The sequence below is a fragment of the Punica granatum genome, chromosome 3 (assembly GCF_007655135.1).
Source record: "Punica granatum isolate Tunisia-2019 chromosome 3, ASM765513v2, whole genome shotgun sequence".
NCBI lineage: Eukaryota > Viridiplantae > Streptophyta > Magnoliopsida > Myrtales > Lythraceae > Punica > Punica granatum.
In genome coordinates, this window is record NC_045129.1 from 6,026,515 (window position 1) to 6,044,112 (window position 17,598).

At 34.8% G+C, this 17,598-nt stretch overlaps 1 protein-coding gene across 1 annotated transcript; it reads left to right on the forward strand.

Annotated features, from left to right (window-relative positions):
* Nucleotides 1-1,124: 1,124 nt before the first annotated feature.
* On the forward strand, nt 1,125-6,501 carry LOC116201109 (aspartyl protease family protein 1). The gene is made up of 10 exons (XM_031532219.1): nt 1,125-1,720; nt 3,136-3,271; nt 3,629-3,864; nt 4,357-4,581; nt 4,709-4,844; nt 4,942-5,015; nt 5,316-5,415; nt 5,508-5,568; nt 5,902-5,973; nt 6,055-6,501. Exons 1-10 carry the CDS (start codon nt 1,401-1,403, stop codon nt 6,255-6,257), a joined length of 1,563 nt encoding a protein of 520 aa, XP_031388079.1. The 5' UTR covers nt 1,125-1,400; the 3' UTR covers nt 6,258-6,501.
* The last annotated feature ends 11,097 nt before the right edge of the window (nt 6,502-17,598 follow it).

Consider the following 17,598-nt stretch of genomic DNA (forward strand, 5'->3'; position numbering starts at 1 on the left):
TTCCATCCAAAATAAGAGCTTACATTCGAATACATCATCATCATATTATTATTACTATTATTATTATTATTGGTTTAACTGAGTGACCAAATATTATTGACTGAAGTAGGAGCAAAGTCTGGTCCAAATCATTTTCGACTAAATTTTGTCTAATTATGTTGCTAATGAATAGTTTGGCTACTACGTGTCGTAGAATAAGTGCAAACTCAATTGAAAAGGGGCCCCGCCCAAACAGCAATAATAAAACAAATCGAATACGTCAACGGTTATCAACCACCCTCTCCAACTTTCCCGTCCTTCCCTCTCAAAGTTCGTCAAATTTCCACTTTTCTTCCACGAACTCTTATGTTCTTTCTATGCTGCCCGAAAACTTTCTCGACACCGTTTGCGTCCCCGGAAAACTTCCCATAAGGTGTTGGTAATGCAAGCGAATAATGAGTTCTCGGGCAATGCTTCGATTCTCTCTAGGAGAGCAATGGCAAGGTTTCCCAAATTCGATTATTTGGTTGAGAGGCTAATTGGAGCACCGTTAGTCTTGTTTCGAATGGGCGCCGTTGTTCAGTAAAGATAAAAATAAAATGCTGTGTGCCGTCAAATGTTATGTTATTACTGCATATGGTATTGGAGAATGGAGAATTATTTTTCGAGTGTATAATACGATTCTCCTTAACAAGTCATGCCAGATGATCGATAAAACTCTTTAAAATAATTAATCAGATTATCAGAGTAACTTTTTGCCTTTTTTTCTTTTTGACCCTTTTGGCAATAAAGTGGCCTAAAAGAAAAAAGAAAAGTTCCACAGTAATTCGATATATTCCAAAAGTGCAACAATATTTCCCTGAAAAAAGTGGCAAAAAATTCCTTTTGGATTGTCTTGTTATACTTAAAAATTAATGAGCAATAGCCACAACTGGGTGGGTGGAGTTGACAAATTGCAATGTCAATAAGCATCATTTACCTATAGCTCAAGACTCGACAGCTATTTTAAATATATCGTGATCAGAGTTAAAGTTGTAATTTTATTATCAAATTAAAAATAATGAGTATTAGTAAATAAAGGCGGCCTCAAAAGTACAACTTGCCAGCCGCCGTCCCTTTCGTTCCCACCAAAATCCCTTCCCGGCGTTCTCTTTTTCATCCTGGACATCCTCACACAGTAGAGAGAGAGAGTCTCTAGAGAGAGAGAGACTGAGAAAGGTCACCATTTCACCTCTCTCTGGTGCATCTTTCACACCTCTCTCTCTCTCTCCCCATCATCATCATCATCACGGCAGCTGACCGAACTCTCTCTGCTGCCTATCTAGCTCCTCAAATTCTCGAACTTGAATTCCCGGAACTCCATCCAGACCAGGAAGCAGAATCTCAGATCATATCTTGCTCCAGAATCTCCCAATAGAGCCATGTTTCATGGGCATCCGCGGTCATGGTCCAGTGAGCTGCTGCTGCCGTGGGCGTTCCTGGCCCTGCTGAGCTTCGCCGGGCGGGGATGCTATGGGTTCGGGACCTTCGGGTTCGATATGCACCACCGTTTCTCGGATCCGGTCAAGGGAGTGCTGGACGTCGACGATTTTGAGCTGCCCCAGAAGGGCAGCGTGCCTTACTACGCCTCCATGGCCCATCTCGACAGGGCCATCCACGGCCGTCGGCTGGCCCAGGATCCGACGCCCCCCCTCACTTTCTCCCCCGGCAACGAAACCTACCGCCTCAGCTCCTTCGGATTGTACGTTACTCATTAATTATTATCGTACCCACAAAATTTTACCTTTTTCCTCTGTACCTTTTCTTTTATTTTCTTTTTTAATGAAAAAATCAATAAAAAGATTATCTTTAGTGCTTTTTCGATTAAAGCTTTAAATTTTTTTTAACGCAATTCATATCCATTTATTTTTAATTCAACGACATAATTATTATTTTTTTTAAAAAAAATAAATTATTTAATTTAATTTTTAATACTAAATTCTTTTTTTTTTCACAATTTAACAATACAATCATTATTTTCTTTCAAATATTTATTATTTTTTCGCAATTTTTTTCATAATTGAACAACACAATCATTACAAGCTAATTAAAATAAAAAGTCAACTCAATTCTGATACCACACTTATTTTTCTAGCTTTTCGAGTTTCGATTGGTTGAGAAATTCATGAAGCTGAAAATTAGCAAAATGACATCGAATTTGTTCTCTTTGGGGAATTTTGGGTTGGAATTGTGTCAAATATATTTATGAATAAATGAAGAAATTCATAATTATAATTATATTTCCAAATATTTGATCAGTGCTATTGTCGTTGGTAGGCGCACATTTCGCTTGGCGATCAATAGGTTTCAAATCTGATACTTAGTGAATTACTCATGTCTCTTTATTAGATATTTATGATTTTTATTTCAAAGAGTTAAGTTCATGTGCCTCCTTTTATACATGAAAAAAATGAAAATTATAATAAAAAGGATTTTTTTTTCTATCTAAGAAATTTTCCTAAAAATTTTATATGTTTTTAACTTTTTAAGATACGCCATATTTTTTCCATATTTTTTTCAGTATATTATTTTCGGTGAACCTTTTCTTTCCTCTAGTATTAATTGGAAGGGCATTTAGAGGAAACAAAGTCAAAACTCGATGGTGGGGTCCATAGAAGAGAAAAGATGTCACCGTGGCCTTCTATATGGTCCACATAAAACATAATATGATTATGGACAATCATGTTTTCGGGAAAAATTATTAGGTGATTCTATCTCGTCAGGTGAGGTGAGAAAGTACTAATTAAAATACATGAAATTAGAGATTTGGTGCTAATCACTTGAATAATTATCATAATTATTTTTATTATTTCTTTTTCACCACGTCATTTATGGTATGATCATTTAATTTTTTTCTTCTGATTTAGGATTAATTTAGCATAATAACATGTATGTACGACAATCTTTTATTTATTCCTGATCATATTTTTCTCTTTTTATTTATTTATTTATTTATTTTTCCTTGTCTGTATGTAGTTGCCTTTTGTCCAGTTTCCAAAAATTGAAAGCAGCTGTCGTCTTTAGTAATAGGTTAATTTTTTTGTACTGACAGGAAATATATATAATCTTGATTTTTGATGGAGACTTATGCTTTCTGTGTCAATGGGAAATTTTCAGTTTGCACTATGCGAATCTAACAGTTGGGACCCCGAGTTCGTGGTTTCTCGTTGCACTTGACACGGGCAGCGACCTGTTCTGGTTGCCCTGTGACTGCAAGAAGTGTGTCACTGCCTTGCAGACTTCTTCAGGACAGGTAATTAAATTGATTCCTCAGCAAATAAATGTGAAAAAAAGATTCGCCGTAGGGAAGAACTGTGATAATCTGGTTCTTTGTATGTTCCGCTCGGACGGCTTAGAAATGAATGCTATGTCATCGTTTTATTGGTGAAAATTCAAGAATAGATTGGGCAGGCAGAGTAATACTGGTGAAAATTGTGGAAAAGCTGATAAAATTGGATTTATGAGCGAGAAACATTAGTAGATTCCTAATTTGCTGTTCTTTAAGATTAGCCTGTAGTTCAAAATGATGCCAATTCTTCAATTTTTGACTGCAAGAAATGACTGCAAGCATAACTGTTGCACATTTTCAACCCCTTCTCATGTGAAACAGAGATTAGACCTCAACATCTACAGCCCCAACACTTCATCCACAAGCTCGACTGTGCCCTGCAACAGCTCTATATGCACAACTCAATCCCGGTGTGCTTCAGCTCTCAGCTCTTGCCCTTACGAAGTTATTTATCTCTCCAATGGCACCTCATCCACGGGGATTTTGGTGGAGGATGTTTTGCATTTGATAACGGATGATGATCAAACAAAGGCTGTTGATGCTCGGATCACACTTGGGTAGGTACTTCGTGTTCGTCCTTCGGCTGTATCAGAATTTTTCTTTTCTCATTCTTCTAGAGTTGACCCACCGTTTTCCCAGGAAGCTTAAGCTTGTAGTCATGTGCACTGGGAATAGCATGCATTGTTTAGTTCACCACTCAAGTGCTGTTTGAAAGAGCTAAAGCACTTTCAGCTAAAACTAACAATGCCACTGAACAAAGCAAATAGAGCACCGAGTGAAATGATTGAATTATCAGAAAGCTCAAGTCTCTAGGAATTTGAACCGATGATGATAGAAAGGAATGTGGTGACAATGCTCAAAGCTTCACCTGAACAAAAAATTGTGATGAAAGCATCTGAACTTGCATTAGCTTAGCAATAAGAGCAAAAAACTAACTGCCTTTTCCTGGGAAGATTTCTTCTTAACCTAACTGAGCTCTGTGGTCATCAATTGGATTGTTATTCAAACTACATGACACTTCAGATCTAAATGTGGTTGTTTTCTTGCAGCTGTGGTCAGGTTGAGACCGGTTCCTTTTTGAATGGTGCTGCTCCAAATGGTCTATTTGGGCTTGGCATGAGAAACATATCAGTTCCGAGCAGATTAGCCAAAGAGGGGGTTGCTGCTAACTCATTTTCCATGTGCTTCGGCCCTGACGGCATGGGGAGAATAAGCTTCGGGGATAAAGGCAGCACTGATCAAGGAGAAACGCCATTCAATCTGCAGCAACCACAGTAAGCGGCAATCCTTCTTGCCTGGACTAGGTCAAATTGAATTTTGCATTATCTTATTTCATGATAAGTAATTCTCTGAACTGTCTGGTTTTTCTCTTTCTGGCTTTGCTATTTCCCCTTTTGGCAGTCTGACTTACAATGTCACAGTCACTCAATTAAGCATTGGAGGGAACACTACGGATCTTGAGTTCACGGCAATTTTCGATTCTGGCACCTCGTTCACATACTTGAATGATCCTGCTTACACGCTTATTTCTGAAAGTGTATGTTGCTTGAATTACGACTTTTTAAGTCTGCTACGTTGACCTGGTTAATATATTTTCTGCAATTTCTTTATGATCTTCTGAATTTATGCTGCAGTTTGATTCTGTGTCCCAAGATGAGCGGCTGCCATCAGACTCCGATCTACCATTTGAATACTGCTATGCTATAAGGTAACTAGCAATAGTTGCAGCTAAATTCTCAGAACTGATCCAGAGATTGAACGGGACTAGGCATTGGTTAGGTTATGAGTGGTGGTTCAGAGTGTCCAACGAAACTCTTATGATTTACTATAAAAGATCAACTATTCGAGTGATTATTGAGAAACCATTTCAAAATGTAAACCCATTAACACTGTGGCCGCTTCTGTTAAATCAATATCCAAGACGGTTCACCTGAGAATTAAATTGGCAATGTCCATTTCTTGATCGAGTTGGTCAATATGGTTCATTTTTCAAAATTATGATTGACAGCTCGAACCAGACCAGCTATGCATATCCAACAGTAAATCTCACAATGAAGGGCGGGGACCAGTTTTATGCGAATGATCCTACAATATTGGCTAAAATGCAGGTAATACTCAATTGCTTCGAGCCTCTCAGGGGTTACCTCTGTCCACTTTTGCCTCCAGAACATGTTCATTAATGGTTTGTCATGACTTGCAGGATGACTCATACGTCTACTGCCTTGCCCTAGTGAAGAGCGGAGATGTAAATATTATTGGACGTGAGTATCTAATGTTGCGTTTGGTTTCATCGTAGGATTTTAAAATCAGATTTTGATTTTGAAAAAGAGTTGGATAAATGAGGCCAACCCTTTGACTTTATATGAGTTATGTTATTTTGTTGTGGAAAAAAATGGTATAAATGGGGCCCACTCTTTAACTTTGTACGAGTTATTTTGTTTTGTAGTGGGTAGAGTTAAGTTAGAATTGTGATTCTAAAATAATATCATGAAACCAAACGGGGCATAAATTTCAAGTTAGTGCACGAAGAAAAGAAAAAATGAAAATGCTATTTACCAATTTATCTGACATGCCTCCATCCATTGTTTTCTCAGAGAACTTCATGACTGGTTACCGCATAATTTTTGATCGTGAGAAAATGGTGCTCGGTTGGAAGGCATCTGACTGTAAGTAAATTAGAGTCGAGTTCTTTTTTCACTCCAAACATATGCCATTGTGCAGACTAATGATCGCTGCTTCTTTGCCAGGCTATACTGCGAACAATTCCAGCGTGCTAAATATCCCGAGGACTAACGCTGCGGCGGTTCCTCCTGCAATCGCCGTCAACCCACAAGCCACATCAGGAGGTGGCAGCGGTTCTCAGACACCATCAAACGCTTCGAGCTGTCTGCAGCTGTTGAGCTGTTTTACTTTTGTCATGATTCTTTTCTCATTCTTCTCCACAGTCTGATCATTTTTCGTCTTCCGAGGCCTGTCCGCAGCCGTATATAATTTATAGGAACTCATTATTAGGCATACATACAGCATATGATGAAGAGAGGGACTCCCGCTCGCAATTTTTGAACCGTGCTGCATTTGTAAGTATATCAGGTCTGGTCTTACTGCCGCATTACAGAGATGATGCTTTGTTGTTTGAAGTTCTAGTTACTCTACGGTTTCATACTGGAAACCGACAGTGAGTTCAAGAACGTTGATCGACCGTGTTGTATGCAGAATCAAGGTTACTTAACAACTGGAGGTTAAGACGAGCAAAGAAGGTCCTCGTAGTTGTTGTAAATCATATCGAGATAACGCGTCCCCTTAAGAGTTCTCGGATTGGGCTATCTCCCAAGAGAGATATTTTGTCAGCGGGATTCGGGAAGAGGATGCAATTTCGAGAATTGAAAGAGTTCCTTAGTTATATCCAATCGTGAAAACTCTTGGAGAAAGTTAAGGTTATGGTCCGGTTTGATCTCCCGGTCGTTTTCGGGACATGATGAACTCGGGACTGCTAACTCCAAGGAACTGCAATAATATCAAAGCTAAGGTTTCTCATGGATGGACTTACATAACTCTCTGATAAACGGCTAGAAGAATCGTTGAATAGATAACCCTCGTTATGTCTCCTATACAAAATACAACCTCATTTATATCAAACTAGATCACTGTTTAATTAGTATGTTAGATCGAAGTCACGTGATTAGATATAAGTATGCCGTGTTCATAGAAAAACTAGTTTCTTGCCGGCGATTTGCACGGGCCTTTTATTTTTATATATTTTAGTTAATTTTTTGAGAATATATTTTTGAAATTCAATCGATGGTTTGTAGTTTTTTAGTTGATATTTGATAAATTATATTTATGAAATTACTACTAATGATGGAGAGCAAGTAATGTGGAAGATCGTTGAGAATACGTTTAAATTAGTAGGGTAAATTATATGATAGGTCTCTTGCTTCTTTTATGTTATATTAATTAATTCAAAAAAATTATGTGATAGTACCATCACACTTGCCAGATAATGTAGTAATATTATATATATGTTATAGAAAAGGTACATAGACACTTTTAAATAGTTAAATTGCAGACCTCAATTCATGAATATCTATATAAGAGATAAAACCTTACATGCATCACATTTATTTCAAATATTACATATATTAATTATCGGAATCTTTGCGTATTTTTATATGTAATCTTACTAACGACGAAAATACGAATAGATTATCCATCACGTGTTGAGGATTTATAAAGGCATAAATTTTGTATATTTTCTTAGTAGTTTGCTTCCAAGCATTTTATTTTCTTAAAGAGTTCCACATTGTATAGCTAAACTAAGAATAAGAGTCTCAAAAGAACTGTGTATACACATAATTTATATATTTACAGTTTTATTATATTTCACTTGTTATGCTTATGCATTTCTTTTAATTAAAGACCCAAAAAAAATTGTATTTATGTCACAAAAATTTATTACTTGAATGATGACATGCTTTCTCGTTGCAGAAGGCCAAACTAATATATAAAGAGAGATGAGTTGTGGAAATTTTAATTAGATTGTTTTGAATTTCAATAAATTTAATAAAATTTTATGTCAGCCATTTAATAAGGAGAATCAAAGAGACAATCAATTAGGAAGCAAGAATTCACCCAAGACACTTATGTAACATACTCTAATTAAACAAATGAAAGTCTATCGTCGCACAATGCCTATGAGTCTAAATTAAATGCCTATAATAATAGATTATTGTAAGATGTGCTCTCATCTGAAGATAATGCCTGCCAGTGACCCATCACCATCCAGCTGGAGACAATACTAGGTCCAGACTAGAAGTGACTCTGGGCCTAGGCCTGGCCCAAATCCTAAGTATAACTTTAAATGACGACCCATCTAGTCTGGACCTGGCCCAAACCCGAGCAGTGCCCATGTTTAGGCCATTGGGGGTAAGACTAAAGTGGCTTTAAGCCTGAGACCTGTAATTTTTTATTTTTTTATTATTAGAGGGGATACTATGCGCCCAATACAATAAAATAACAATCCTAATAACTAGTAAGGCTATGTTTGGTTGTCCGGATTAGAGGGAGGATAGGATTTCTAAAACCTAATTCGGTGTTTGGGGCAACAGGATTGGGATTGGATTTAGAATATGTCAGGATATAACTTTAAGCAATTAATCCCAGGGGAGGGATGGGTTAAGTTCGGATTGGGATATGATTATTAATGAATTGACGGAAATGTCCCGACCTCTGTTTCTAATTTTCAAAATATGCCATCACCTTCAAATGTCGAAGGAGGTGTAGTGGTGGCCCTATTTCGGCCACCACCGCCTCGGCAAGGTTGCCGGCAATCTGAAAGGGGACCGGCAACCTTGATTCTCTCTCATCGAAGAGAGAGAGATGAGACGGTTTTTGCCGTGATGGTGGCTCGATTCCACCCCTCGACGCCCATATGAGGTCACCGGCGACCTCTAGGTATGCCAGCGACCTCGCTAGTAAACAAGACTGGTTCCCTCTTTTCTTTTTTTATTTTAAAATTTCGAAAAATTATTTTTTTAGAAAATTTTCAAAAAAAGATTATTTAAGAGCATATTTATCATTTCGGTCTCATATTCCAATCTCAAACCTAAATATGCTCCAAACACTAGATTGGGACATAAAATATCCATTGGATTTTAACTCCCAACTCATCCCATCCCAATCCCTATCTTTAACCTGGCGTACAAACATAACCTAAAGGATACGAGTAATTCTACTGTGATGATCGAATCTGAAACCTTTTGATTACGAAAAATGATGTGCTTTATTGCGCTACACCCTCTTTCTCTTATGACGTGTATACTTTGTAGACAAATACTCTATCAATTGCTTTCTACGACTTGATCACCGATAGTCCCCAGTTAATGCTTACAGCATGATATGATTAAAATATGTGATAGAAAAATTTATAAAAACGAATTGAATTGATTTAAGCGTTCGACGCCTATTTTTCTTAAATAATGTTTCAATGTGAATAGAAAAAATTTACGTTTGAAAGAACTTATTACTTCTTAGTGAGTCCGCTTATCTAGAATTTCAATTTGTCAAGAATCATTCAACTTCGAAAACCAGAAGGTGCACACCGAAAATAAACAATAAGCATTCGTAATTCTATAGCAAGACATATGTTGGTGAACTCGATATAAACAAAGATTCCATAATAATCTTGATGAATTATGATCATTATACTATGCAAAAACTTAGCTGACGTAGATACCGCTATTACGGATCAAGGGACAAAGGTCAAGGCTTTTCTCGATCCCTAACTATAGGATCCAAGAAACTCGACTGAACCACGAAGTTAGCTAGGTGAATTATCTCCACGTATTTTTAACATGTTGTATTGGTTATACTCTCCATGTATGTAATTATATATATGAAGATATTTATGAACATATGATATATACATATATATATATATATATTTATTTATTTATTGATGTTTAGCAGTTGTATGTATCTTCTTAATTATTACACTTCACGAACTCAGAACTCTACACGTTATATTTTCCTTATCCCCACATAGAAGTGTTCAAAGCAATGGTTCTTGTTTCATCTGGACTATGGCTCGGATATTGGGCGATTCTGGGACTGATCTTGGGATATCGAATTTTACTCAACCACTCAATTAATAGTGAATATCTCTATACGAGTAGAATTTCGCCATGGAGTTGAGTAGGCGGTCTTAGAAATGATACGTGACATATGGCACGACAACGGCTACAATTTTACAATTAATAGGTCTTGCTCAAGAGCTCCATCTAAATTTGTGTATGTACGGGGAACAAAATATGCCTAATTATATTTTATATGTAATCTCTATTTAGAGTTAAGAATGAATTAAGTTCCACATCGGAAATATAGTAGTAATTCCACAAGTTTATAAGAAATTTGGTATCACAACCTATCAGTTCGAACTTTTGAATTGGTAATAGGCTTAATCGTTTATAGGCCCAGTGGATATTTTATGATCATTATTTCCCTATAAGTCGAATCATGTTGGCCAACCGACTTTTCGTAATTTGCTGCTTTATAGAGTCGCTCTCAAGGACGAAAGGCCTTTCGTTTTAATTAGTATGTAAGATCTATATATGCATCACGTGACTAATAGCTTCAACGTGATTTTTGGAATAGATTACAAGAAAATTTGATTGAGATCCGGCATCGGAGTTGTTGCAACTTGCCAGCACATTTATTTTTTTTTTGCTGGAGGATGTCTTTCAGCACATGGCCGCACGCATATGCATGTGGTGGGTGAAGTGAAAAATTAAATATGTATCAGCAGCTTCATGTGTTTGCAATTAAAACTTACTTTCAGTTAGGTTGTGAATGAATTATTTCAGTGAAAGAAGGAAACAATTATTTGAAAATGAAGAAATTAACTTGGATATATGTACCAATTTACAAAGCAAAGGAGCATTAAGAAAAATCAATACAGATAAATTATTATAGAAGAACGCCTTAGAAAAGTGGGAGATGAGATATGGGAGAGAAAAAAATAAGGTAACGTGCGAAAGTAAAACTAGCATATAGTTTTTTTTTCTTATAAACCATGATATTCGAAAATCTAATGAACTCGACTGAATTAAGAGATAAAGCTCTCTCAGCCTGAATTTTCACCATCCACAAGATTCGAACCCGAAACATTAGTAAAATTATCGAATAGTTATTAATATAAAATCTATACATAAGTAAAATTCACTTGAGGTCAATTAATGCTCCTCAATCTAAACTTCACTTGATGTTATAAAATGCTCTTCAAATAAATGCACCAATTATTCTTAAATATATTATCAAAATAATATACAATAAATAAATATGAAAACTAATATAATTTTTTTTTCATTTTACTCGAATTATTTAATTGAGCATGTATGAATTGGTTATTACAAAGTCACTAATTATAATTTATGGTTAAATGTAAGAAATAAAAATTTCACGTGGGTAAATATTAATATTGAAGAATACCACTTTAAAAAAAATGAAGAACGATTAATATTGTCTAAATTAAATATATGAAGTAAATAAATATGCAATACATACTAAATAAAAAGATTAATTGCAAAAGTATCACTAATAAATATTATTTTATCTAAAAATAATTAAGTCAACTTGTACACTAGATTTCTAAAAGATTTATTTGTAAATCTAAAAAAGTTGTTATTGTTCTTAAGAATTAAAAATTTCATAAAAAAAAGTTAAATTTATGATTTAAAATCTATGCAACGCACGTGATTGGACTCTAGTTTATTATTATAATCATAATCTATTGGTCTTAATTAATTGGAATAGATGCAGCACCGGCGATTTCGGAAACAAAAAGTGCGAGACGGGTTTTATGAAAGTAAAGAGAGAAATATCCTCCTCTATGATCAATCGGTCGTGCAGTCACCGCCGGCCAAGAATTTTGTTTGTTTTTGGCCAACCAACTTTCTTAAGTGGCTCCTATGGATCGGCGGCTGTACAGTCACCGGCGGCCGAGAATTCTATGGATCGATGATGTAACCAATTATATGCTGCCAATGTGAAATGCATGTCTAGCAAGTCAATTTATTCAAGCTATCGTGCCTTGAGGCGATATCGAAGAATGAATAGTTTTTAGGCCCCGCTTTTTCGATAGAGTACATAGGCCGCCGGTGGATGTCCGACCCTGGGACGGACCAGCCTGGAATAGGCTGATTGTACTGCACCAATTAGAAATCGAAGATGATCCCTCCCCCGTTGTGCCCTTAAGTCCATCGTCACTTGAATTAAGATCAAATGATTAAAGATATTAATAGGAGAATTTTGCTATATCCTTCTAGCTGATTTATCTTCCTAAGAATCCTCATGGCCACTCACAGTAGCATCAATTGTGATTTCATTAACATTTAAAAGTTATTTATTAGATGTGTTGTTTAGTATTTTGTGTTAAATGTATGAGTCATGTTTTGAGGCAAATTGGGATCTTCACGTGAAGCGATGGGGCATGTTTGACATGTCTGAAAACTCAAGGGACCGCTTTCAAACCCTGCCTCAGAAAATACTTTGGAATGCGACCGTGCAAAATTGACACTTAATTACTATTAACGCATAATTTAGAATCTTTTTTATTATTATTATTTGAAACTTAAATTACTATTAACGCATACTTTGGATCCTTACACACGCAACATCTAATGGCACGTTTTTTTTTTTTTTTGGGTTGGAATGAAGAATGATACATTACTCTTGATTCATGTTAAAAAAATCGTCCATATCGAGAAAGGCCTCCAATGGAATCAATTGGTTTTAAGTTCGGTTCATCCGAGCGAATGATTTTCTATATTTTTTTTCATATCCTTTTACTAAAATTGTAAGGCCTTTTTGTAATTAGAAAAAAGAAAAAGTAGTAGTATAGCCGTACCATGCCAAGAATCTGATAGCCACTGCACAAGAGAGGACTAAAATAAATAACAGTTGACTCATCCCTAAAACCCATATTGATTTAACTAGGGATCAAGCCCGCGCTTTGCGGCGTGTCTAAAAACCGTCTCAAATGATTTGTTAGGTATATTAATTATCAAGAATTGTTATTATTACTTATACCCATTGATTTGGAAGTGTTTATGGGCCAGTGAAGAGTAAATCCTAAGAGTGGGCAAAAGTTTTTCATTGGCATTAATTCATATATCTAGTATTTTCGATATGATATTTCTTCTGATTTTTCTAAACGAAAAATGAGTGAAAATGAAAAAATATATATTTTTTGAAATAATTGATCCGACCATAATGGTCGCATCGTTTATTCTAAGGGGTTGACTTGATAACTTACTATCTTATTTGGGTTGGATTCAAAACACTAACAAATGGGTTATTAAATGTGAAAATTTTAAAAAGTAAGCAATTAGTAAGGCACTCAAAGTATTTTCGATATGAAATTTCTTCTTATTTTTTCTAGATAAAAGTTGGGTAAAAATATTTTTTGGAAATAATTGGTCCGGCCATAATAGTTTATTCCGATGAATCAAACGGATAACTTGCTATGTTATTCGGGTTGGTATAAAATACTAGCAAATGGGTTAAAATAGGAAAAAAAATAAAGGGAAAAAGACAAAAACTCTCATTATAGTTTGGGGTAAGGACAAATCGCACCATATTCTTTTATTTGGGACAATTAGCCCCTCTATGGTTTGTTCCGTTAGACATAGGGGATTACGGCATTAAATTTTTTTTCGTTTTCAGTCCTCAAACTTTGACCTTTTAATCATTTTGGTCATAAAATCTTTTTCTTTTATAATTCCTATCCTCAACTTTCCATTTTATTTCATTTTAATCCTATAAAGAAAAATTGAATGGGGAAGGGGTCGGGGCCGCCAATCGGCGACTCCAACCCTTCCACCAAGGGCGCCGACACCCGCCGAGGACGTTGGGAACCTCGATGGAGGGGTCGGGGACCCTGAGTCGAAGTCCCCGGTCAATTCGGGGTCGGGACCGCCAATCGGCGACCCTAACCCCTCCACCGAGGTCGCCGGAGTCCTTTGTTGGTGCCAGCGTCCTCGGTGGAGGGGTCGGGGCCGCCAATCCCCCTTCGATTTTTCTTTATAGGACTAAAATGAAATAAAATGGAAAGTCGATGATAGGAATGATAAAAGATTTATGACCAAAATGATTAAAATGCCAAAGATTGAGGCCTGAAAATGGAAAAAAAAAATTAACGCTGTAACCCCTATGTCTAACGAAGCAAACCATAAGGGCCTAATTGTCCCAAATAAAAGAATATGGTGCGATTTGTCCCAACCCCAAACCATAATGGCGGTTTTTGTCTTTTTTCCAAAAATTAAAGCAGTCTCGAGGTCACAAATCGAATAATAAGTTAATAACAATTGGATCATTTGTCTTGATGGATCGACTGAATTACTTGCTACTTTGTTTGAATCAAATTTAAATGCCAAGAAAGGAATAAATTTTAAAATTAAAAAAAAAAGCCGCAACTGGGTAATCAATTATCCGTGCAATGCTACGGGTCGATAAACTTTTCTCATTAAATTTTAGGTTTATTATATTAGTTTATGTAATAATAGATATAGAGTATAATTATTAAAATAATGCTAAAATGATATATGTGTAAAATATATGAACTCTCAATTGCCAATGTATAGATTTTTTAAAAAATTATACTAATTAATATGTCATATGGTGTAAAAGCTAATGTTTCTCTTGCTAAATATCATTTGAATTTTCACTATTTCGTATGAGAAAATTATGGTTACTGTATGATAAATCTTAACTGGCCCCAATAATTTTAAGCGACGAATTTTACTGGCAGTGTACCTGTTCGAAATTCATTAAAAGCGTCTATTAGTCACAGTTAAGTGATCAATGTCCAAAGCAAGGATTAATCTCGTTGGTCAATAGGCTAGCGTAGTCTTGCCTTTCACCCGAGAAAGTGTACATTTATACTATCACAAATAAAAATAGGTTAGTTAAATTGCTTATCAATTGAAATATTTTTTTATACTTAAATAAAAAATTATAACCAACGTATGTTTGTTCAAGTGGTTCGATATTTTTTTTCCTTTTAAGTAAAATGTCAGGTTCAAGTCTTATGAATGAAAAAAAAAATCCACGATGAAGAGAGTTTTACATCTTGATGGACTGATTCCGTTTGAACTTTGATTAGTCGGGACTCATTGAAATTCAAATACTAAGTTGTGCAAATTGGAAAAAAAATCTTTAGATATTTAAAAGAATATTGATTAAAATAAAGATGGAGAAGGGCCCCCGCGGGTGGATCGATAGTTACAAATGGTTTGGTGCTTATTTTCCTAAAATAAGGTTTCATATTCGAATATTATAAATGGAGATAATTCATAATTGAAAGGATTAAATTCCTTAGTAGCCAACCCGATTCAAGTATAAATTAATCGGTACTGGTTAGACTTCGGATACCAAGTGAAGCAAACCGAGAAGATAATATATATATATATATAGTGTAATTAAATTTTAAAAAATTGTTTAAATGTAAAACATTTGAAAAAACCAGGATGGGGTGGGTCCCGCGAGTTGGAAAACCCACCCTACCCTCCCTAAGAGCTCGAATTGGGACCTATAATCACTTTTAGATATTTATAAGAATATTGATTAAAAATAAAAAGGAGGGAGAAGGGTCTATGTGGGTGGATCGATAGTTCAAATAGTGCGACATTTATTTTCCTAAGATAAGGCATATTTAAATATTATAAATGGAGAAAATTAACAATTGAAAGGATTAAATCTCTCAGTGTCTGACTCGATTCAAATATGAATTAGTCGATACCGGTTAGATTTTGGATACCAAGTGAAGCAAACCGGGAAAGTAATATATATATATATATATATATAGTCTAATTAAATTAAAAAAAAAGTTTAAATGTAAAAAATTTGGAAAAAAGAAAAAAGAGAGGTGGGGGTGGGTCTCACGAGTGGGAAAACCCACCTCACTCGCCTTAAGAGCTTGGATTGGGACCTATAATCACTTTTAGTATAACTACTAGGCACAAGTACCTTGTCTTGCTGTGGGGCGAAACAGCTCATTCGATCAATACTTAGTCATAGATATTAACTTAATTTCGTAATATTTGGTCTGATCCAAAAGACATTAATTTTTTGCAAAAATTGTGCAATTGTCCAAGAAATAGATCATATTCTAAAGCATGATTGATCTCAACGATATATAAATAATCTATAACTAAAACTTTGGTCTCTATTGAGCATGTGCACATAAATATGAAAATAATATGTAAGCAAAGAAAGATCCTTTGATTAAATGAAATTAGACTTCTAACCTAACCAATATCATCATTATTTTAAAATTTAATGTGCCTTTGTATTTGAAATATTGAGGATAGTTTCGTTATATTTGAAAATTATAACTGTTAATATATATTATAAATTTTTTACAATCTTTATTATTAATCAACTTATCATTTATTTTATTTATATATGTCATACTTCATATGATAGGTGACATTCATATTATTTAATGTTAGTCATTAAATAAATAAATAAATAATCATAAAAATTTATTTTGTTATAAATGATAAATTTAAAATGGATTTATTGCACTATATAGCCTAATATTGATAGATATTCTTGGATCTATCCCAAAGTCAATTTTTTCCCTGAGATATCCCAACGTTACTAGTTTGATGTCACCTAGGGGACAAATGGTAAAACAAAAATAACAATGTTAGGATACCTTAGGGAAAAAATCGACGTTGTGATATATTTAAAAATATCTGTCAATATTAGACTATATAGTGCAATAACCCCATTTAAATTTTTTGTTGGAAGTGTGGATCTTCTGCATAGTATAAGTACCATCCCTAATAGAGGCATGCTAATTTGTAATATTATGGATTTCCTTTTTAGAATGTGAAAGAAAATTGAAAGTTGAAGGGGTTAATTTAGATAATTATAAATTATAACGATATCATTTATAAAAAGAATATGGATAATATTATGGAGGTAACTTTTTCATGTCAATATTGTGAAAGTAATTTTATTTAGTCATTGAATAAAGCTAACAAATATATTGCATTACGCATTATATCATCGTTTATAATTAGTAAATGATATCTTAATATGGGTTGTATTTATCTAAAATTTAATCTATTTTGATTTTATATAAGTAAGAGTGCATACCTTGGTTCCCTTTCAACCCCAAAAATAAATAAATAAATAAGAGAGTGCTAGACATAGGATTCGATCTCAAGAGGATCTTGCAATTCCACCAGACTGCCTTAATTTTTAAAAACTGACCGCAAAATAAAAAGAGGAAGGAAATTTGCTGGCGCGACACGTGTCCCACTAATGCTGGAGTTTTATAATGTGTTTGTTTTCAGAGTTAAAGTAACTTTGATTTTGATTATAGAAAAGGACAAATGATTGTATAGTGTGTTGAGTTAAAGTTAAAGTTAAAATTTTTGTGATTTTAACTGCGAAACTAAACGGAGCATTAGATTTCGTCAGAGAGTTATAGATAGACAGACAGACAGATAGATCATAGTGATACGTATTGAAAAAGGTCAAAAAAAAAAAAAGAGAAAATGGGGATAAGATATTAGGGGTCAGTAGTACTTCTCTTGGGACCGACTCATGCCAATGGCCAAACAAATCCAATCCCTTCTCCTTACTAGGCAGATTTTGTCTGAACCCTGTTACATTAAATATTAGTAATATTAGTTTTAGAGCACGAGTGGACTTTTCTTTTTTCGAATTATAAGAAAGGTCTTTAAATTTAATACAATTAAATAATAATTTTAATAGCTAATAAA

Bases quoted from the DNA above. Each gene is read 5' to 3' on its own strand.
- LOC116201109 (XM_031532219.1), top strand. From the start codon at position 1,401: ATGTTTCATGGGCATCCGCGGTCATGGTCCAGTGAGCTGCTGCTGCCG. The intron at 1,721-3,135 runs GTACGTTACTCA...GGAAATTTTCAG, and splicing joins CGCCTCAGCTCCTTCGGATT to TTTGCACTATGCGAATCTAA. The intron at 4,845-4,941 runs GTATGTTGCTTG...TTTATGCTGCAG, and splicing joins ACACGCTTATTTCTGAAAGT to TTTGATTCTGTGTCCCAAGA.